Source organism: Molothrus aeneus, chromosome 2, assembly GCF_037042795.1.
Source record: "Molothrus aeneus isolate 106 chromosome 2, BPBGC_Maene_1.0, whole genome shotgun sequence".
In the NCBI taxonomy this organism is placed as follows: Eukaryota; Metazoa; Chordata; class Aves; order Passeriformes; family Icteridae; genus Molothrus; species Molothrus aeneus.
The window spans coordinates 81954894-81977423 of NC_089647.1; the positions used below are offsets into that span (position 1 = coordinate 81954894).

At 39.9% G+C, this 22530-nt stretch overlaps 1 protein-coding gene across 1 annotated transcript; it reads left to right on the top strand.

Annotated features, from left to right (window-relative positions):
• Positions 1-3161: 3161 nt before the first annotated feature.
• LOC136571218 (arylsulfatase D-like) lies at positions 3162-17232 on the top strand. Its single transcript, XM_066571552.1, has 11 exons — positions 3162-3293; positions 5114-5163; positions 5700-5849; positions 7777-7898; positions 9324-9446; positions 12557-12980; positions 13715-13851; positions 15082-15216; positions 15594-15756; positions 16048-16169; positions 16848-17232. The coding sequence occupies exons 2-11, from the start codon at positions 5138-5140 to the stop codon at positions 17216-17218; spliced, it is 1773 nt and encodes a 590-aa protein (XP_066427649.1). The 5' UTR covers positions 3162-3293; positions 5114-5137; the 3' UTR covers positions 17219-17232.
• The last annotated feature ends 5298 nt before the right edge of the window (positions 17233-22530 follow it).

The window sequence follows — 22530 nt, forward strand, 5'->3', positions numbered from 1 at the left end:
AAGCCATATGAAGAGCGACTGAGGGAGCTGGGGTTGTTCAGCCTGGAGAAAAGGAGACTCAGGGGTGACCTTATCACTCTCTTCAGCTTCCTGAAGGGTGACTGTGCTGAGCTGGGGGTCGGTCTCTTTCTCCAGGCAACAACCGACAGAACAAGAGGACACAGTCTCAAGCTGCGCCAAGGGAGATACAGGCTAGAATTAAGGAGGAAGTTTTTCACAGAAAGAGTGGTCAAATACTGGAATCATCTACCCAGGGGGGTGGTGGAGTCACCATCCCTCTATGTGTTTAAAAAAAGACTGGATGTGGCACTTGGTGCCATGATATAGCTGAGGTGTTAGAACATGGATCGGACTCGATGATCTGGAAGGTCTTTTCCAACCTAGAAATTCTGTGATACTGTAATTAAAGACATCTCCATTGTTCAAATAGTAGGATTGTTTAATTCATATCAGATGGTTTTCCTTAAACTTAAAAAAATAAAAACTCACCTTTCAGAACATTATTGGAAATGTTGTAACAAAAATAGCTTTCTTTTTTTTTTTTTTTGTATGGTAGTATTCATTTGTTTGCTCTCTTACTAGAATGACTAACAGTATGGTTTGGTATCACTTTAACCAATTCCAATCTAACTTGAATATAGAGCCATACAAATTCTCTCTGTACAGACATTAAAGATAGACTGGAACCTTCAAAGGATGTTTCATCTAATCCTAGAATAGCATTATTATAGGACAGCTGGGCTGCCCTCAATGTGACTGTCTTTCACCATTGATCAGAGAGTCTGGAGGGCAGGCTTAGATGTGAACAGTTAATTTTTTTTTGTAGCGAAACCCAGGTGATCTGAGCCCATTCTGTGGTGCAGGAGGAAAGAGCACTGGATTATGTCTCCTGTTAGAAACCATGTGGACAATTAATTGCAATACAGCCTTCTAAGTACATTAGTTGCATTACTCCCCAGCTATGAGATAAGTCGACCCTTGGACAGGAATTGGGGCATCTGAATTTTACCCCAGCCCAGGAGAGCACTTTTGAAGCAGCTGTCCCATTCACCCCCACCTCCTCCAGTTTGGCTCACGTGTCAGAGCAGTCCTGGAATACATGAGCCAGGCTTCTTCCCAGGGTTGCAAACCCATATTGCATGCTCCAGGATCACAGGAAAGGATCTGCAATTGCTCCTGGGCATCCAGGCCTTGAAGACTTAGTGTAAATCAGAGTTCCAAGAAGTAACATCACATCATCGTTGTGCAATGACTTTTAGAAAGGTGAGTGTGGATTCACTGTGCTCTGAAACACACAGAAGGCAGTAGTCGCTAGAGGGAGCCCCTAAATCATCATATCCTACACCAAACCCCGCTTCAGCTCTTAAAAGTTGAAGCACTTCAATAGTGCCACAGAGTGTTACTGCCTCCAGTACTCGGTAAAGAAAACGAGGGAAAGAGACAGGAATATGCAAGGCTTCTGCAAAATTCGACATTCATTCCACCTTCTGAAAAAAATGCAGACTTTTTAAAGATTTCCTCACAGAAAACCAGCTATTGCAAATTCAGTGCATTGGTTGGGAACAGAATTAGCTTTGCCTAGACCTTTTAAAAATGTCAGCGCTTTTTCAAAAAGTAGCATCAGTGAGAGTGCATTCACCTTTCCCTCCTTCAAAGATCAAACACCAAAACGGGCACAAATTGTCACTCTGAAAATCTTTAGACCACAAGCACAGCCCACCTTCCTTTAACTTCATAACACCATAGGTGTGCCCAGTGGCAATTCCCAGCAGCCAGACTTCAACAAGTGCTACTTAGAGCAGCAAACTGGTCTGGCTCTCTCTGTGCTTGAAGAGGGCTGTGTAAAAGACAGCAAAAGCATGTTCCTGTTGTGTAACTGCAGGCATGCATTCAATTTTCTGCTGTATTCTAAATTTAGTAAATAACATAGCAGTTACAGTTTGTGGTTCTCTGTTACAGACTCTACAGAATTTGCAAGAAGTCTTGGAAAAACACAACAAGGATATGAGAGCTGTGGAGATGGCCCCAGCTGCAAAAGAAGCTCTCTCAGTCAGCAGGGATTGATTGTAACCTGGGCAGAAAAACCCAGAAACAGCTCAGAAGGTGTTTCTTTTTAGAAAATATGCAGCAGTAGAGGGCATCAGACAACAAGAAATCCTGTAGACCTTAATGTATGCTTGAAGTGCTAAAGGCCCAGTGAAGGGAATGGGAACAGGTACAGATTGGTACAGATTGGGATTCTGCAATGCAGGTGAGCATCAGAGAGCAGACTCTGAGAGAAGTCAAACCAGACACATCACTCCTTCTGTGCATGTTGGCTGTAACCATTCCAGCATGTTAATGCTGTGGTGGGAGGGAAAAGGGAAGGGATCACCTTTGCTACTCAAACTTGCCTCAGAGGTGCTCCACTAAGAATCCAGCCTCAGCACTGCAATTTATTCCACCAACTCACCACAACATCTCCCTTCTCTCAGAAGATACAAAAATGCAGGAAACTGTTAGTAAAGCAAGATTGCTCTTGGGTAATGCCTCATGCTGTCCCAAAACACTCAGTACAAGAGGACTCACATAAGAAAAACCAATAAATTAAGCACTAGCCAGCATGTAACCTTAATTTGTCCATTTGAGCGATGGCTAGGAAACAGGCAGCACTCAGAAGTGAAGCTGAATGACTCATTTTCTGTAAAAGAAAATTCAAGCCACTTACCAGCATTTCCCCTCCACCCTAGAACTATTTGTCCCAGCATGTGCAGAGACAACCACCTCACTGCAGCATGCACTCAGGGTGACCATAAAGTGAAGAAATTAGCTCAATTTCTATTTCTACAACAACGGGCTGCTCCGTAAGTACAGCAATTTTCTCTTTTCCTTGGTGGAAGTGAGGAAACGTTCATTGGGAACTATTACTCATAGTGCCTTTAACAGGAATGTCTCAGACTTGAAGGAGATCCTTCCCATCCCTTGAGAGACTGGTGGTTAGGCAGAAAACATTTTAGCTGCATCTGTGGCGTTCCCCAGCCCGACCCTCACGCCCTGTGTGAATGTCAGAGTTGTGCAAACAGCAGGGGGAAGTGCAGCTTGAGGCTCCATGAGAAGCCAGAGCATGCAGCTGCTTGGAAGTTCTGGCACAACATGCTTTTCCTGTGGTGAGCTGTGGGACGTGCAGCTAGGGCACATTTCGGGACTGCCTTCAGAAACGCTGCACAGTAGCAGCACTCCTCGTGCTGGAAAAATTTGGAATCATTTTAAGTCACCAGTCTGTCAGCTGCCTGCTTTGAACACAACTCGACCAGGTACTGTATCCCTCCCTTACTATGTTGGGAAATACACAGCAAAATGTTAATGGCTATTTGGAATATTTTTTTTCCTTCTGTAGATAAAAATATCTCAAGGGAGTTTTTAAAATACTTTTCCCTTTAGAACAACATTCTTTTCATACAAGGCTATGTACAAAGTGAGAGCTGCAGGCTATGTGTTTACAAGTCTGGGTTTCCTTTTATCTATATCAAGTCTACAAAATAGGAATCTTTAAAAGAAATTTTCACAGACTGAACAGCACTGAATTCAAGTGGTATTAATTATGTGACTTTTCACTGAGCGTTGCCAAGCTGATGTCACAAATATGTACTGTTTTTAAGAAAACTGCATATGAGTATGTCTAAAACAACAATTATTTCCTCTGATGAGGTTTTAGTATCTTGTAAGTATTTTGTTAGAAAGGTAAAGACTGATTATAAACTTTGAATCCTTACAGAAAACAATTGATAAAATATGAAAGATATGCAAGCTATTCCCCCCTGCATTATTAAAACAGATGAAGAAAAGAACAAAAACTAAATTACTTTAGGGGAGGGATTAACAATGGGAAAGGGAAGAAGGCATTTTGCTTTAAGCTGAATTCAGTTTAGATAGCAGAGGGGAATGCTTGCTTGTGATTTCTCTGCCTGGGCTCCCATCACCTTTCACTGAGGAAATGGCTTGACAGCGATAACACCAGTCAGTATAATAAATCAATAGCTGTTTTCTGTGTATTGCCTGCTATTTTACAGGCAGCTTCTGGGGAGGTTCAGCCTTGAGCTCCAGCTGCATTTTAAATCTCAGTCTCTCTACTGTGTGGCAGCCAACTGCACAATTAAATCTGATTATGTCCAACTCCCTTTTACTTCAATTCTTTTGGAGGCTTATCAGATATAAATGGTAAAGATGGCTGAGGTGTTCTCTTGTACTTTTCCTATAACTGCTTAGGACGCAGCAAAGGCACAAACTCACATGCAGGAAACTGAGTGTCTCTAGATAGCAGTGCTGCCTCAGCTTTGGTGCTTGTAAGCAAGTGTTTGGATGCCAGTTTTCTAAGCACAGAAATTTAATTTTTCCCACTGAAGCTTGTAGTATTGATGGATAATCTGCTTAATATATAATTTCTGGGAAACAAAAATAAATATGAAACAAACATGATTCATAAAACTGAGGTGCTCAGGACACTTGAGCCAGGCGTGGGATAAATTTCAAAGTGTATTTTAAAGCTTTAGAATGAAGCTCACTCAGCTCCTACTTCAAAGTCTTTAAATAGTTTAATCTCACTGTCCTGACAGTGAAAGAAAAGCCCCAGAGAAACCTCTTCATTCTCAGAGTTAAGTAACAAGAGGTCATGAATTCTTCCAAGAAATTATAATTGTTGGAAAAAGATTACTAGAATTTCTACAACTAAAAATTCTTCTTACAAGCCTGAAAAGAAACTTAGCATATTATGTGAAAAAGCACAATGCTGCAACTGTCTGTAGTTATAGTAATGTAAATTATATTGAAGACTGGATTTTAAAGCACTATTTTTTCATTTCTGAACATTAAGTATTTTTGTATAGATGATTCATGTAAGAAAATGGAATTATTTTTGCTATTTTGAAATATTTCGCTATTGGGCTAGCAATAAAAATAACATTAAATGCTTTTACTCTTCTTCATTTAGGGTCTGATCTGAGGTGCACTGGAGTAATAAAACAGAATTTTAAAAGGCTTTAAGTTTTTAATCTATTTTTATTGCAGAATATGAAAGATATGCAAGCTATTGCTACTAGGATGGTGTAACTATGACAGAGTACTCTTGGTTTTGCAGGATTTGAACACTCCAAATGCAGAAATGATTTGGCAACTAACATCTCATTGGTAAGAAAAAAATAATGAGTTACTGTTGTATCATACTTAGATCTAAAGTGAGTGAAGCTTAATAATGATGCAATACTGTGTTATAAAAGAGTAGCATTGTTTCTCTCACAATGTGATTTTTAGTTTTTTTTCTTGTTATTTACTTTTTCACTACTCAAAAGTCCCAGTCCAGGCAAAAATCATGTCAGAGGAAGTTGATCCCATTCTCAGCTTCCCAGAACAACCCTTTATAAACATCCAAAGCCATCCAAAGCAAAATTACTTGTATTCCATCTACTGCCTGTAAATTCCCATGTGAGACTGCTCACAGGAAACTTGGAAACAATCAGGAAAGGAGATTTTTTTAAAGTTATGGTATTGACATTTTCCTCTTCATTACCTCAGTTTGGGTAAATGATAAACACTTAGCACACCCTGTGTGTCTGGACAGAGTGGTCTTGTCTGCAGCCAAGCTCACGATGGAGAGTGTCTGGCCATGTGCAGGGGGAGTGATGAATGACCAGGTCACTGGCTTCTTTTACTTTTCTGTGTTTCAGGTCACCCCTGGTTACAGCCCTGATTTTTGGTCTGCTTCTGCAAGCACCATTCACACAGCCTTCCACCATCACACAGCCAAACTTTGTCCTGCTGCTGGCTGATGATCTCGGCATAGGGGATGTAGGTTGCTATGGGAATGATACTATTAGGTAAGGAAACTGACCCTAAGGGTGAACAGAGCTGGTGTGATATTTAATGTAAACCTGAAACCCTCTGCCCAGCATTGTCTCACAGCCTGGAGGGCATTCCCAGGGCCAGCTCTGCTGTGAGGTGCTGCTTTACTGTGGGAATATGACAAACATTCTTGTGTATTCCTTAACTGTCTAACACTTTAAAAACAGCATACCCAAAGGTAAAAACATTGTCCCCTCTTCCAACACACAGGCCTCATTACCTCATTATAATTCTGTTACTATTTTCTCCCAGTCTCACCTCAAAATATAGTTAAATGACTGCAATGAGCAATGTTACCAGGAAATATTTCTCTTTTCAGCTTCAAGGACATAGAATTTGCCTTCTCTTTAAAAATTGTGCCACAGTATTGCCTGATGGCCTGTAACACGTATGAACAAAATGAAATCTGCTACAATCCCTCCCCTCATCCAGCAAAGTTCTTGGAATCTTACCCTGAAAGGCTTCAGTCAGCAAGTTCCTGACAGGAGCTGGTGATCACAGGTAGCTGATAGGGTTCAGCAAAGCCAGGCCTCCACAGCATCATCCCCAAGGCATGCATTTCTTTTTACATTCAGGGTGTTACTACAAGCAGGGTGACAAGCATCTGGGCTCTCTTAGCAACTGGTTCTCTGCAATGCAAAGAATGGCAGGATTTTGAAACAGCAGTTTGGGAGCACCTAGTGCTCCTTTGAGGAGAAATGCTTATCAGCTAACTGAGATGGCAAGTGTGCTGAAGGGTGGAACTAGACCAACTGCTTTGCCAAGTTACCTTGGACTGCACCTCTGGTGAAAGGCTGTAGAAAATAAGAAATGCTGCAGATGTTATTTCCTGGCAGCTGTCTTTGAGGGAGAAATCCATAACACTTCAAGTACAAAGCAACAAAACATCCAGGATATTTCAAAATTCTACTGAAGGTTTTGCCTTCTTGTGAACACCATTGAACTGATAATTGCAAAAACAAAATTGTAAAACTGAAGCTCAATCTAATCTAAAATAGAAGTAGGCACACCTTGAATTGGAAGAGGGGGATATTGTATTCTGAAATGTAAAATATTGCCTTGTCTGTAACTAGTGTGCTAGGCAAGCTTGTTTTTGTTGGTTGCCAGTTGTTGGCAAAATACCCTCTTCTCACCTACTTACTGATGTGTGGCTTAATTCATGTTGCTGTGAGAGATTGCCACTACAGTGTGAAAACATGCACGATTTCTTTCCCTTTTTCTCCTTCTCCCTTGCTACAAATGTCATGAGAAGCACCTTGCTAGCTTCCTTATCAGTACCGTAAGTCATGGAGCATCTTGTCTAGTCAAGCACTGTCACTCTGTGGCAACCAAATTACCATTACACTGATACACTGAGGCTGATACACAGCTCTGTAAGAAGCTAGTGAAGGAAAGGCAGCTCTGGGGGAATGAAAGGTCTTTGCTGTGAGGGTGGTGAGGCACTGGAACTGGTGGTGAGGCACTGTGTTGTCTGGAGAAGCTCTGTGGATACCCCATCCTTGGAAGTGTTCAAAGCCAGGTTGGATAGGGCTCTGAGCAACCTCATCTAGTGGAAAGTGTTCCTGCCTATGGCAGGAGGGTTGGAATTTTGTGATTTTTAAGGTCCCTTTCAGCCCAAACCATTCTACAATTCTATGATTTCTGCAAGACTCTTCTTAGGACAAGGGGAAAAGAAAAAAAAGAAAAAGGTTATCTCGAAATTGATCCAGATACTGATTTTTAATGAAGAAAGAAAAATAGAAATATTTCCTATCACTTGAGAAAATTTAAATAAATTACAAAAATATTTCCTGGCCATCTTCAAATAGAACAAACCTCTGAAAATAAAGATAAGTCTATAATTTCTTATTCCCCTGAAAGACGCTCTGGATGATTATCTGGTGGCATTGGTTGCATTTTTAGGACCCCGAACATTGATGGCCTGGCCAAGGAAGGAGTGAAGCTGACCCAGCACATCGCTGCAGCCCCGCTCTGCACGCCCAGCAGAGCAGCTTTCCTCACTGGCAGATACCCCCTCCGATCAGGTTTGCCTTGCAAAGCCTCACACCCTTCAAACATTGCTCTACTGCTAGAGAGAACAGTGTCATACAAGGGGCACAGAAGAAATGAGGGTGTGCAAACAGAGGTTTTGCTCCATCCTCACTGAGACACACGAGGTGTCAGACAGGCTTTGAGGTGGCTTCTCTATTTGTAAGGTATTTGTGAACTGGTCTGGAGGGAAGCAGAGCAGAGAAGAATCAGCTTTGCAGAGCTTGGTCTCCCCCAAAGCACAATTCTGGCTACCTTTTGGCACTCTTTGGTACAGATTGCAGCCAGAATGAAGTTAGAGCAAACTGTTACATTCAAAAAAGTCATTATGTAAAACAGGAAGAATAGTAACAACATGCTTAGAAAGCACTACTTAAATTAATTTCTGTCAGAGGTGACTCATCATCAGATGTCAGAAGCAGCTCAGCCCTGCAGGGAGTAGAGTAGACCTGTGCAGATGTGTGTCCATTCCTTCCAGTCAAGGTGCAGAACAAGTAATTCATGGGAAAGCTTCTTTACGTATCTGTCAAAATTAATCTGTCCTAGGAGATAACAGTTTGACAGCAATATTATTTTTCCCAATTGTGTTTTTGAAGAAAAAACAATATCCTGTCAAACTGCATCCCGGAGATGAAGAGGTATGAAAAACAAATCGCTCTACATGTTTCTAACAGCAACCCTCAAATGCTTGTTCTATTGCAAATTATCTTCGGAGCCTTCATTCCTGAGGCATTTTGAAGCTGATATGTCATCCTTCTTCTATCATGACAGCTCCCACTGAGACTGGTAGTTTGAAAAAAGTAGTAGTTTGAAAGGGCTTGTACAGACCCTTTCCCTCTGTAACAGCAGGGCCAGAGATGTTCGGGGCTACAATGACAGATTGACCTTTACATAGCGCTGTATGATGGGGTTATGCCAGGTTAAAATACTAAATAATAGGGAGTAAACCTGCAGGTGAAGAGGAGATAGCTACTCTGTGGGGCTCAGAGATCAGATACCAGCCATGCCACTGTGCAAGGATGCCCTGAGCTCCCTGGCAGCCCTCAGTGAGCTGGAGACCGAGACTGACAGGGGGCTGAAGTCTCCTTGCCCTCTCCCTACCCTCACATTCACACTAAGGAAGGGCATTTCATACAGCCCAGGTGCCACTGTGACATAGAAAATCTCCTACACAACCATTTAATTACAAATGAAATTAAATTAAAGAAAAAAAGTGTTGATATGAGATACAAAGATGAAAGAATAGGCACTATGGTGAGTCTTAGCTCTTTCTTAATATCATCTAGGGTCTTACCAAACAAACAGCATTAGGAAAAATGTTTAACACTACCATTTCAATGAAATCAGGAAACAAAAACGTATGTTGGATAAAAGACCTCAACCCTTCATACTGACTCAGATTGTTTTTATTGCATTTTTAGGGATGGATGCTATAAATGATTACCGTGTTATTTTTTGGAACGCCGGCTCAGGAGGGCTTCCTCCAAATGAAACCACTTTTGCCAAAATACTGCAGCACCAAGGCTACAGCACAGGACTGATAGGTATGGAGGCACTCCTCTCCTAAATATGCTCTTGCATGTGTTTCACCTGCACATCTCACTCAAACCATTTGTTTTAGTTAGTAACTGCTTGTACTTCAGTTGTAATATTTTTATTTTCTGATTAAGAATAATATATAAATAGAAACTCTGACCAAAAAGTACCTCTCTTAAAAGAACAAGCATATGATAAAGAGGGCAATTTTACCACTGACCCAGTTTCAAGCACAGCTGTGGTTGTTAAAATACATAACAGAAAATTTTATTAATTCATGAATATTATTATGCCAGGTATAAAATACTTATTCCAATACTATTTCATTTTAAAAAAGTGAAAATATGAGTGTCATTTAAATATGCATGATGATGTTTTATACACTTCAGAGCAGATTCACACAAAAGGGAACAGCTGCTACTTAAAACATCAGAGACAGTTAATAGTGTCACAAGATTGGGCCTTTCAGAAACAGAAACAAAGCAATTATTTTTTTCTTCAGTCACAGCATGCCACCGCAGTTCACCAAGATTTCAGTACACCCCAAAAACACTGACTTCTTCAGCATCAATGTGAATTTCATTTTACTTTCTCTTTTATAGCCCTATTTTTTTTTGTACAGTTGTAACTTTTGGTCATGATCTTGTTCCAAATAATTATTTATCTTAGATGTGTCACATAGTTCCACAGACTGATAGAGTACAAACAGAGTACAAACATTCCTGGCTGATTTTTCAGCTATTTGCCCTACTTCAACCAAGCATGTAAAATGGCAATCTGTATCTGGCACATAAAATAGCTGCACAAACCAACTGAATTTATTAATAAAACTTCCTGCAAAAATAGATTTGTATTCATTCAACAGAATAAATCTAAACCACACCAGACAAAACTAAAAGAAGCCTTCCGAGCAATTACAAATCTACATTACTGACGTTCCATCTCCTGTTAGTTTGGTAGCAATATTATTTTAGTTGTTTAAATCAGCTCATAGAACAGACTGTGCACGCTTCAGCTTCATCTTGGTTTCAGCATGTTATCACTAGCAAAACAATCAGTTTTGTCTCCCCTCTCCCCAGGGAATTGCCCTGCAGCGGAGTCCTGCTGCTTGCCTCCCAGAAGCAAACGGGGAGGCATTTTCCCTGTGGGCATCTCAGCTAAAATCACACCACAGGTGCCAAAAGCATCACTTAGATTAACCAGATTGACAGATCCTCATTAATTGCACCATGGGGATGATGGAAAGCACCAGTGATAGGTGACACACAGAATAACACAAGAATTTTACATTCAAGTCATGAAGCAAAAAATCTTAACATCTACTCATGTCACTACAGCTGAATGAGCACTAAGTAGTCTCACCTGAATTGTTTGTGATTGTTTTGCCCTGAGCACAACCAGTTTAATTGCAAAGTTAAATCCTATTAATAACCTGCAGCCTGAGGTGATAATGAGATTTTTTGTTGGGAAATGCTTTGAAGGTTCTTTGCAGTCAGAAAACCAATGCTGTATAAGTAATGCCCTCAGAGATTAATTTATCTTAATTATGCACTTAGTTTAGCTTCTGCAGATTTGATTCTTTTCTAGCATGTCAGAAACATTTATTGACCTCAGCTGGAGATTTGGGTGTTGAAGTGCTTCTGAATTCCAACAATACTTTAGCTGCACCTGTATTTATGACCTATGCATTTATGTATTGATTACAAACCTGTTTCATTCTACAGCTAGCTCTAAATATGCCAGGAGGTAAACTGAGTAGAGATTTCAGCTGAAAGCAATTCATCCACCTACTCTAGAACTTCCATTCTTCCTTTATATTTACAGCCGAGAAACAGCATTTTTTTCTCTTCTGGGGCAGTTTTTCTGCTCCTATTGTAATGCACTGCAATTCTATTGAAACCCACTCAGAGCTGGCTGCTATTACATGTACTGATAACATACTGAACCATTTATTGAGGATAACTTCATCCTGGAAGTGCACAGTTCCTCTCTCTACAATAAGAATTAGTTTCAAATTAGTTTTCAAGTAAAGTTCTTAATGTCCATTATACTCTGACATCCAAGACCTGCAAAAAATGCCATTAAGCCTCTGATGAGTGGTAGATTTTATTCACTCAATTCAGATGTTGTCAAACCTCAATGTTTGAACCAAACAAGCCAACTAACTATATCCCCACGTAAGTGCCAAACCAGGCTGTTTGAGTAAGCTGGAGGGGAAGCAAAAGCATGGTTTAGATGTGCCATTCATGAAAGTAGTTGGTATATTCATAATGAAGAACTGTGAAGATAATGATGTGAAGACATAATGAAGAATTGTGTTTCAAAAGGTCAAGAGGTGTTCTTTCTGATAGATGAAGACTTCAGTATTTAAAAGAAGTAGGCTTTAACTTTTTAAAATTTGATTAAATCCAAATAAATGGCAAAAATATTTATAAAACAAAGTTTTTTTATTCTCAGTCAGTATGTGGAGATATAATGATCATCAACGTTACTTAGAAATGTACAGCTTCATGAGAAATCCTGATCTCCTGAGCTCAAGTTTTTCTGGATCCAGTGGTTTTTCTGGCAAACAGTTGGATGAGCTGCTAGTTCAACTACTCTTTCCATATCTCCCCTTATCAATCTGGCACCAACACAAAGTGTTGCCATAGTCCTGACACCAAGCACTTCAAAACCTCCCAGGAACAAGTCTGCATAGCACTCTGAAGGTAAAGGGACAACAAAAGAAGATTATTTCCCCCTATGCTTACAAAAGGAGAGCTTCCTTCTGTTTGATACTTGACAGGTCTCCAGGAAGGCCATACATTTTTGTTCAGTTTGAAACTTTTCTCAATTTCCAGTTGTTATTATATGTTGGGGGTTTTTTTCAATGTTTGATAGAAGCTACAGGGCATGAATATATATACAGAGCGCCAAAAAATGTGTTGAAAATTTATAAACTGTAGAGGTTTACTTTAGTCAATCCCATTATATAACTATATACTTGGTATATTTCTGTGTAGGATGAAGCAGATATCACAAGCAGAAAACAACCACTTTTCGAGAAATGTTTTGTGTAAGGAAAAGTCCATTCTTTTAAAATATTGTCCTTTCATATTTTAATAACCTCTATTTTCAGGGAAGTGGCATCAAGGTGTGAACTGTGAGTCCCGCAATGACCACTGCCATCACCCTTTAAAACATGGATTTGACTACTTCTATGGGATGCCTTTTACACTTATAAGTGACTGTCAGCCAACAGAAACACCAGAGATGGACAGAGCCTTCAGGAGGAAACTCTGGCTTTCCACTCAGATGATTGGCCTCATTACACTCACTGCTGTCCTTGGGAGACTGACTGGCCTGATTTCAGTCCACTGGAGAACGCTGACCTGCCTTGCTGTGTTCAGTCTCCTGTTCTTCATATCCTGGTTCTCAAGTTATGGATTTGTGCGGTACTGGAACTGCATTATGATGAGAAACCATGGAATTATTGAGCAGCCAATGGTGACAGACAGAACTACGTCCCTTATCTTGAGAGAGTCCATTTCATTTATTGAAAGGTAAAGACTTCCTTTGTCCACAAATTTTCTGGTTCTTTCACATTTTGCAACCTGTAAACAGCACTTTCCTCCTTCATGTCTTCATAAGTTTTTATAATTTTTACAGTATTATATAGTATTTTAAGTACTATTATTTTTATTCATTTTAAATAACATCAATAGTTACATCATGTAATTAAAAAGAAAAAAAAGCTGCTGCTTAAGGATGCCCCTTATTCCTAACTTCACTAAAGCTGATTAATACTTCCCAACTTCCATGGGTTGTATTGAATATTTCTAGGCCATATTTAAGAAATATGTATACCTATCAATGAGAGCAGCATTGCAACCTTAAGGAATAGCAGGTGATTTCAGAAATGTGTGTGTGGGCCAGGGAAGGAGAAGCAGAGCTGTGATGTGGCCTTATCATATGGACTGATAAGTGAGCAACAGCTGGCAGGGGATGAAGCTGCTGCCTTCAGTAGCATAGTGGTGCTTTGCAATAGCAGGAACTGGATCACAGACAGAAATCTGGAAGTTTTCTATCTATGATTCAGAGTAGAAAAAGGATATTTTATATAGACCCAAAATTATTCTAAGGGATCCTAATCACTGGGTTATAGTATCTTACAAAATAAGGTGTTTCTGAAGGGACTGTTGAAATAGCTGTACAAAAATAATACCATTTTCACTACAACTGATCTGCATTGAGGGCCTTCCTCCCTAATAACACAGTGTTGATTTATGTTTTGTAGAAATAAGCACAGGCCATTCCTCCTCTTTCTTTCCTTTTTGCATTCCCACACCCCTCTCCTCACCACAGAGAAGTTTCTTGGGAGAAGCAGACACGGTTTATATGGAGACAATGTAGAGGAGATGGACTGGATGGTGGGTAAGTCAACAAGGCAAGTAGCTATGTCTCCAGCTATCAAATACCTAGGTCTAAATAAACAGATTTTATTAAAAGAACAAGGAAGATGAATAAAAGCATATACAAAAAAATCATAAGCATTTAATGAACATCTGTCAATCTTGTGTGAGCACTGATGATTTCTAGTGTTGGGTTTTTACTTTCTCCAGTCTTGGGCCAAATGTTCACTCTTTTTTTTTTTTTTTTGGTCAAATGTTTACCAGTTTTAACCATGTTCCCTTAGCTCCTGTCAAGGAGCTCTCCTGTTCCTCTTACTAAATATGTGATAATTATTTCATTTTCTATGATTAGTAAAGACCAGGTCATTTCAGCCTCTTATGGTCATTTCTAAGCAGGACATGTCAGAAAGTGATAAAATCAATAAGCAAATAATTTCAGATGAAAAACAGCAGGTTGTTTATTTTTGACTGCTGCACTAAGCAGAATACTGGAAATTTTTCAGCCATGCTCATAAATTCAGAAATGTTCATCAGTGTTCTCCAGTATGCCCCCCCCAATAAGATTCATGTTATTTTTCAGGCTGTTTTTCTGGAGGGGAAGGAGAATTATTTATCATTCAGTCTGATGGACAAAAAGTATCCACATTTGCAAAAGAGAGAAAAGTCAGGTACACATACAAGGAGAATTTGGTTTCAAACCTGTCAAACATTTACGTACTGCAAATGTAATTAAGGATGTCAAAAACAGTTCAAGAATTACTTTTAAATTTAAAGGCATTTCATTATTAATGCATATTATATCCATGCAGTAATGTAATGCAAATCTTAACTGTGATCTAGACAGATAAAATAAGGGTAACATTATGTTTTTCCATATTTTTCATAATGGCCACCACTGATGCAGACACTAACTTTTAGATCATCATTTGTTTCCATATTTTTACAGTACATGGTATTTTTTTTTTGCCCTTGACCATACAGGCTTTTTATCTGTGACTTTTGTCTATGGTTCTTGCACTCCCTGTTAAAATACCAATAATAAAGTAGTGGTGACAACGCAGCACAAATTTTCTGTGTTTTTAGAGACAATGAAATCATAACAGAAAATATCAATCTTAAAAATATTAAACAATGAGCAACCTTATGTAGGTAAGAAATTACACTGGTAAATGTTCACAAGTCAGAGGTTAAAATTTATGTAGTATGAGGGATATTTTTGCTTTTTAATATACACATATTCTTGCGTTTACAGGCCAGGTTCTTGATGCTATTGACAAGGAGGGCTTGAGAGAAACTACACTAGTTTATTTTGCCTCTGATCATGGTGGATGGCTGGAAAGACAAGAAGGTGAAAGGCAGCTGGGTGGCTGGAATGGAATATACAAAGGTAAGAGCTGTCAGGCACAGTGACAACCCAGCAACAACTAGTAAAGAAATTAAGGCACCCCTAAGGCTTAAGTAAGATTATATACTCAAGGAGTAACACTGGTTTATTATCAAGAAGCAAATATGTGTCGTTCTAATAAGGCATGTAACAATGTAGTAAATTCTAACCTGGGCAGGTGTCCTTTGTAAGCATGAATTCTCAGATTGTTGGGTTCTAGTCTACTGAACATATTTTCACTACTGCTCAGTAGGAGCTTAGCAGCAAAAACAAGACAGTAAAGAAGGCTCATCAAGGTAACATGATAATACAATAAAATTTGTGCAAAAATTGTTTTAAATCAAACTTATTTTTTTATTTTTCTTTTTATTTAATGAAAGGTGGAAAAGCTATGGGAGGCTGGGAAGGAGGAATCCGTGTCCCAGGGATATTTAGATGGCCAGGAGTGTTACCTGCAGGCACAGTTATTGATGAACCTACAAGTCTTATGGATATTTATCCTACTGTAGTTCATTTGGCTGGAGGGGAAGTTCCTCAGGACAGGTACAAACAAAAGCATCTTTATTCCTCCTTCTTTCCCAAAACTAAGGAAAATCTAGTTTGGGAACACATTCTAAGAGCTTGATGCTTTCTTTTTCAGTCCTGTTCATTTTTTAGACAGATCAATATCTATGAGTTCAATCACCTCTTTTCTACCTCAGAGATTCAGCCCCTACCTGCCATCATCTGCAATCCCCTTCCTTGTCCAGAGCTGCCAGTTCCAGGGAAAGGTGTGCAGAGGGAGCAGAGTCCTGCGCAGCTCACCTCAGCCCTGTGGTGTGTTTCTCGTGCCAGGGTGATGGACGGCCGGGACCTGCTGCCTTTGCTGCGTGGAGCAGCGGCACATTCGGAGCACGAGTTCCTGTTCCATTACTGCGGCGTGCACTTACACGCCGCGCGCTGGCACCAGAAGGACAGTGAGTACACAGCTTTGTCACAGACGTCTTTCATGAAAAATCCTTTTGATAGGATATTTTTCTCTTGGGAAGCTGAGAGGCCTCAGAAATGACATGTAAACAATAATTATCTGCTGCTGTGGAATGCAACAGGTGCACCTTTGATTGGTCTCATGTGATAGTTTTAATTAATGGCCAATCACAGTCCAGCTGTCTCAGACTCTCTGGGTCAGTCGCAAGATTTTATTATCATTCCATTCCTTTCCTTGCTAGCCTTCTGATGAAATATTTTCTTCTATTCTTTTAGTATAGTTTTAATATATCATTTTCTTTTAATATAATATATATCATAAAATAATCAATCAGCCTTTTGAAACATGAAGTCAAGATTCTCGTCTCTTCCCTCGTCCTGGGATCCCTGCGAACACCACCACACAGCTTCTCTCAAAGAATGATGTTCACTCTACAGGAGGGCACATTGTTCTAACACATTATTGTTCTGGGATTCCGTCTTCCCAAGTACTTCGGGTGTAACGTGGCAAAGAACTTATTGGCATTACCTGTACTGTACAGCACCAGGAGAAATTACTGCATTAGCTAATAAGTGTAGAGCTGAAGTGCATCCAGAAATGAACTCTAGAAAAACATTCACTCTTTCTTGTTGTAACCAGCCTTCTGTGATCCTTTCTTTCCTGCCAGCTGGAGCTGTTTGGAAGGCTCATTACATGACTCCCATTTTCAGTCCTCCTGGAGCTGGGGCTTGTTATGACAGAGGATTTTGCCAATGCTTTGGGGAAGGAGTGACCCATCATGAGCCTCCATTGCTGTTTGAGCTCTCACAAGACCCTTCTGAAGCCAAACCTCTCTCGGCTGACACGGAGCCCCTCTTTGACACTGTCATAAGGAAGATTGGCAGGGCCGTAGAGGAGCATCGCAGGACCCTGACTCCAGTGCCAGAGCAGCTCTCTGTGTCCAACGTGGTGTGGAAACCGTGGCTGCAGCCGTGCTGTGGGACCTTCCCCTTCTGTTGGTGTGATAAGGAAGGTGATAATAAACTTGCTGACCTATAAAGGAGAGAACCTGATACTTTCTCAAAAATGTATTTAGATTAAGAGTGTTTCCTTTGGGGGTGTTGACCCCATGGGTCATTTTTTTCCCTAAATTGAGCCTCTATAAAATAATTGTTCCAGTCAATGGCACAGTATTTAGTAGAGGTAGCTTTAAGCTGGACACTTTCAGAGAGGGCTCAAGACAGATGATCCAAAGACCATGTTTTAACTAGCATCTGCTGACAAGTGAATGAATAGTTCAAATGCACTGAAGCAGGCCAAGATTAGAGCTGTACAAGTAATGATTCTGAATGTATATTCAGAAGCTTTCCTTCGGGTTTTTTGCACTGAATTTCTACGTGATTCCTGGACTGAGGTCTCCCTTAATTTTGTTATCCTTATCTTCCTTTTATTATCCTGGCAATGCATAAGGTGACCCTATAATAAATTTTTGCAGTCTACTGCTTCCAAAATCATTAGAAAATAGTCTTGCCTGCAGTTCCTCAGAAAATCTTTCTTAGGAGAGGCTTTCTTCTTCCCTTGTAGCAAGAGACTCCAGCAGCAGTGATGATGACAGCTGATTGTCCTAGGCAAGGTGTAGAGCCTGGAAACGTGACAACCTAGGCAGCGGCTGTCTGAGCTCTGTGAGAAGGGTGGGACTCCTCCAGTTGGAGTCAGCCTCTTTTCATGGAGAGGAAATAAAGGAAAGCATTGTCCTTTTCCAAAGGTCCCTTTGCCTCCAGCTCCCCCAACAGCACTGGCAAGGGCCTTTTGCCATCGATGGCCACAGCAGTGCCACACTGATAACCAGTTCAGTGATTTGGGCACAGGACTGCTCAAGATACCCTGCTGCCCAGATCTCAGTCATAAGTGTTTCCTGCTGACAAGTAGTATGTTCAGAAAGATGGCAAACAGTAATTATGAAAACAAGCAATAATTTGATATGGAAAAAAAGAAATGGAGAATTAAGGTATTTTTTTGCTTCACAAGTTACATTTTCACTCCAAAGAGCTAGAATTACTTGGGTCTATCTCTTTGCTTTCATGCTTTTTTTTTTGCTGCAGTTCTTTTCTTCTTTGTGCTAAAATATTTGTTTCTAATTAAGCGGCCTTGCAGGTAATGCTTTTCTTTGTAGGGCTGTAAATACATCTGTTCAAATAGACATGTTTACACTGGTATATCAGAATAGTTACACATCTGAGAAAATAATTTGCCCATTTGTTTTACTTCACTGTTTTTAATTATTCTTTAATTTCTGTGCTAGGACCAATTTATCTTATTCATCTTACTTGGTAAACATTTGGTTTATTTTGGTTTTATTTCCTCTCTTGTTTCCTACAATTCAGTCACCAGGAAATCTGCAGGTAAACAAAGCCCTGCAGCTTAAAAGCAAAATTTTATTTTATGCTGTGACTTCATGCATTTCATATTTATAATTCAATCAGATGCTCCATCAGTGTTATTGATGAGAAACTTGCTTAGTCTTACTGTGAAAAATTCAAGACATTTGCTAAATCCATCACTTTCACATGTTCTGATTGCTGCTACTTCCTCCATTGTCAGAAATGTCTGGGTTTTTTCCTCATTTGAGTGTATTCTGTTTAACTGGTTCTTTCTTGGAGAGATTTAAAGGTCTTTTCATATTCAAAATGAATTGTTTTCTTTAGCTGAAGTTACTGCAATCAGACTGAAATTTTTCAATTTTCTCAGTCATTTTCCAGGATATCACTTCCATTCTCAAACCAGTTTAGTATGTGGGATTTTATTATATATTATGTCCTCTCGATTTTTCAACACTTTTAGGAATGTACAGGTGTAATATCTGTGAATATGAGTGAACCAGTTTTTCTTGTGCTGAAATACTTCACAGCACTGTAGGATATGTATATCCATTGGGACCAGGGTATAGTGGAAAACATCTGAGCTAGGATTTGTCCTGGACACTGGTGCCAGCACATGAAAGCACAGTGATCATCCCCTGCTGATCTCCAGAGTGCCATGGGATCAACAACCATTCAGGGTGAAAAGGACATTACACTTGGAGTGATGTCAGGCAATGATAATATTATCACTGCCTTGACAATAACATATTTGGAAACACTCTAACTAGCAAAGACTAATCAGCTTGCTCATATACTTGCTCACATTTCTTTTTCTTTTTCCTACAAGACTCTATGGGCTACTATTTCAATGCAAATAATTTGGTTAGACTGACTTTTTCTCCTTAGTCACAACAGGGTTATCAGGTTTCATCTCATTGATTTATGCTGGTTATAGACTAAGGTGACGTAGATAGTGTTCAACAGGATTTCAAGAGCATCTTACAAAACTCCTAAGATCTGAATTTGGATACTGAAAATGCTTTCAAACACAGTAGAAAGAAATATTTGAGCATGAAAATCAAGCTGTTAAAAACATAATTATCTCTTTTCATTTGAAAATTGGACATAAAATATTTGTCTGTTTTACTGAAAGGAGATCTTTGAAGAAGAAGAAGAAAAAAAGAAATCATTCTATAAGTAGTATTGTAGTATTTGATCTTTTATGGTTTGCTTGTTTGTTTGCTTTTACATTAGAAAAGAGCAATATTTTAAAGCTGGTTTTGAACTCTCCTGGACCCACATTGGTCAAGTGCTTCAGCTTGACTTCAGCACTTAATCATCAAAAAGATCACAGTTTTCAGTATTTCAAGCTAAGCCTCTGTGGACACCATGATAGAATATTCTGCTAATTTGTCAGGCTTTATTAATAGTTTTGTCCCTGGACATGCAAGTTGGTATCAGTGATGTCTACACTTGAACACTATCTCAAACAAGACTGCCTGTGCTGCAAACCAAAATATCAGAAATCAATGGCAGTACCTGGAAATGTCAAAATCAGGATTATAAATTTCAAAACTCACACAGCATGTGTCAGGACCATGAAACTGAAGGGACACAAAGTTGCCTCATAATTTCCACTACGTATCATAACATCACATGTGTTTTACAAAGAAGCAATTAAAGTTATTATTGTAAATTACTAGTAATATATAAAGAACAAGCTCTCACTTGTCCTGCTTTTCAGGATTTCACTTCAGTTTGCATTGTTTTGTCACTGGGGCTTCACTGTTTTGTTCTTGTACACTTTAGCATCCTTCACAGTTTGCTGATAGTTTTTGTTATAAAGGAATTTACTAATCTCAGTAGAAGACTGGGATACTTGCAAAATTCAAACACGAGCCAGTTACAGAATTGACTTTCTACTATTAAGCAGTTCCTTTATTTCTTACTAGTCATGGCTACAATTAATGAATTATTTGTAACACAAATTTGCAAGTAGTTTTTAAAATAGATGTTCAATCTATATGAAAGAAGTTCAGAAATCAAGAAAAACTGTTAATAACCAGGAGATGATACACAAGTTGATACACAAGTTGATTTACCCTTTTGCATTCTTTCTCTGGAGGCCAAACTAAAGATCTGGTAACAAAGAGTGCTTTATAAGCATCACATCACCTTACTATGCTTCTGGTTATGGTAGATGGTCAGAGACACAAGATGGAGGAGCCTTTCTAGCAGGACAGAGTGAATTTCCACAGATGTGAGAAATGGAAATGGTGTGATCAGATCTGCCCTGGAGTAAAAGGGCCAAAGCCAAACCCCTACTTTGTTCACAGAGTCTTGGCAGAGTGGATCCTTCCTTTGAGTCTTGGTTTGTAATCCAGGAATTTTCTGCTGCCTCCTGAATTGTACCATTTCTACCTAGTTTTTCCAAGACCCTCAAAAAAAAAAATTGTCTTCATATTTCTGAAGCTTTCCTTTAATATGTTCTTAATGCATGCAAGCATCCTACAGTGGATGCCTCATTCCTGGCACTCTCATTTTTTTGCCCCTTTTCCCAGCTACCAATTACTTTTTTGGGCAGAAGTTTTCAGTGAAAATATTGCAGTAACTACTGCTATATCCTGATACTATTTAAGACCCAAATTCTCCCCTTGATTTCTGTACACCACACCCACTGACTATGCTATGAACACCATTGTAATTATCAAGGGCTAGTTAGTAAATTCTTTTTTCTCCTTCTTGCCATAGTGTTTTTTATTAATATTAATTTTGGTCTTTGAACAAGAATATGTCTACATCAAGAATCTTTCTCCTGTTTTCTGCCTTTCTTTGAATAAAGCCCTTATTCAGTGTATTACAGCATAATACCTTTATACCCTCTCCTTAAACCAGTATAAGCACACACAGCCAGTAAAAAGAGGGGTCCAGTACCCCCATGGGACTGAGAAGATATATGGCAAGCCAGACTGTGCAACCACATGTGTATTAGTGCTGGCACAGGAGAGAGCTCACAAAGAGAGGAACTATAATAACATCAGAGGGAATTAGCCCAGCTGCCAGGACTGGTGTGTGCACACCAACGTGACAATACAATGATGGATTTTCTTTGATCCCAAGGGAGCTGGTTGGCTCATTCTGCATTAGGCTGGGCTCTTCCACTTCCCTCCACAGGATGGTTCTCCACGCAGTGTGCTGTGGCCGACAGCCTCACTGCCTGAGATTTAAGAGCTTTCCCTCAGTCGCTGCTCAAGCTCTCGTTTGCCTTGGCATTTACAGCAGCTGGATGTCTAGCATCTGCTTTAGAACAATTCTTCCTTACTCAACACGTGCTGCCAGGGGAAGGCAGGGAAGCCCTCCCCTGCAGCAGGCAGGATGAAGTAAATGCCTTTGCCCATTTTTTTAAACGAGACTGACATCTTCCAATTATTCTGATACAACGATTTCGTGGTTTTGATAATCCTTCCTTGGAAGCAAAGATCAGAAAGCCTGAGGTGAAGAGGGAAGTGACAACAAAGCTCTTGAGCATGGAGTGAGTATGAAGTAAGTAAAAGATTGGGGGGTTCTTTGAATTTTGGGATGTTTGTGTTTAATTTTTTTTTCTCTTTTTGGTTGGGTTGTTTTGTTCTGTTAAAAAAATCCCAAACCAAAAAATACCCCCTCCCCCCAAAAACCCCACCCTCGCCTATGTTTTTGGAGACAACTTATTTTTTTCCTTCTTTCAACAGAGCTGAGCCATCTTTGGCAAAAGGGGAATTTGCCAATAAATGCTGCCGAGCCCTGGGCCCCTGGGGCTTGGGGTGGGAGTGGCCACCAAAGCTTCCCGAGGCAAATTCCATTCCCCTTCCCATGGGACAGTGCTGGGAAATTGAGCTGGAACAGTGAACTCTGCCCTACAGAGCTGTGGTGTTTTTGGGGGCGGACTCCAACCTCTTAGTGCCATCCTCCTCTGCCAAGCTCTCAGCCTCCACCTGCCGGTGGAGCTGGTCCAGCAGGTCGAAAAAAGTGAAA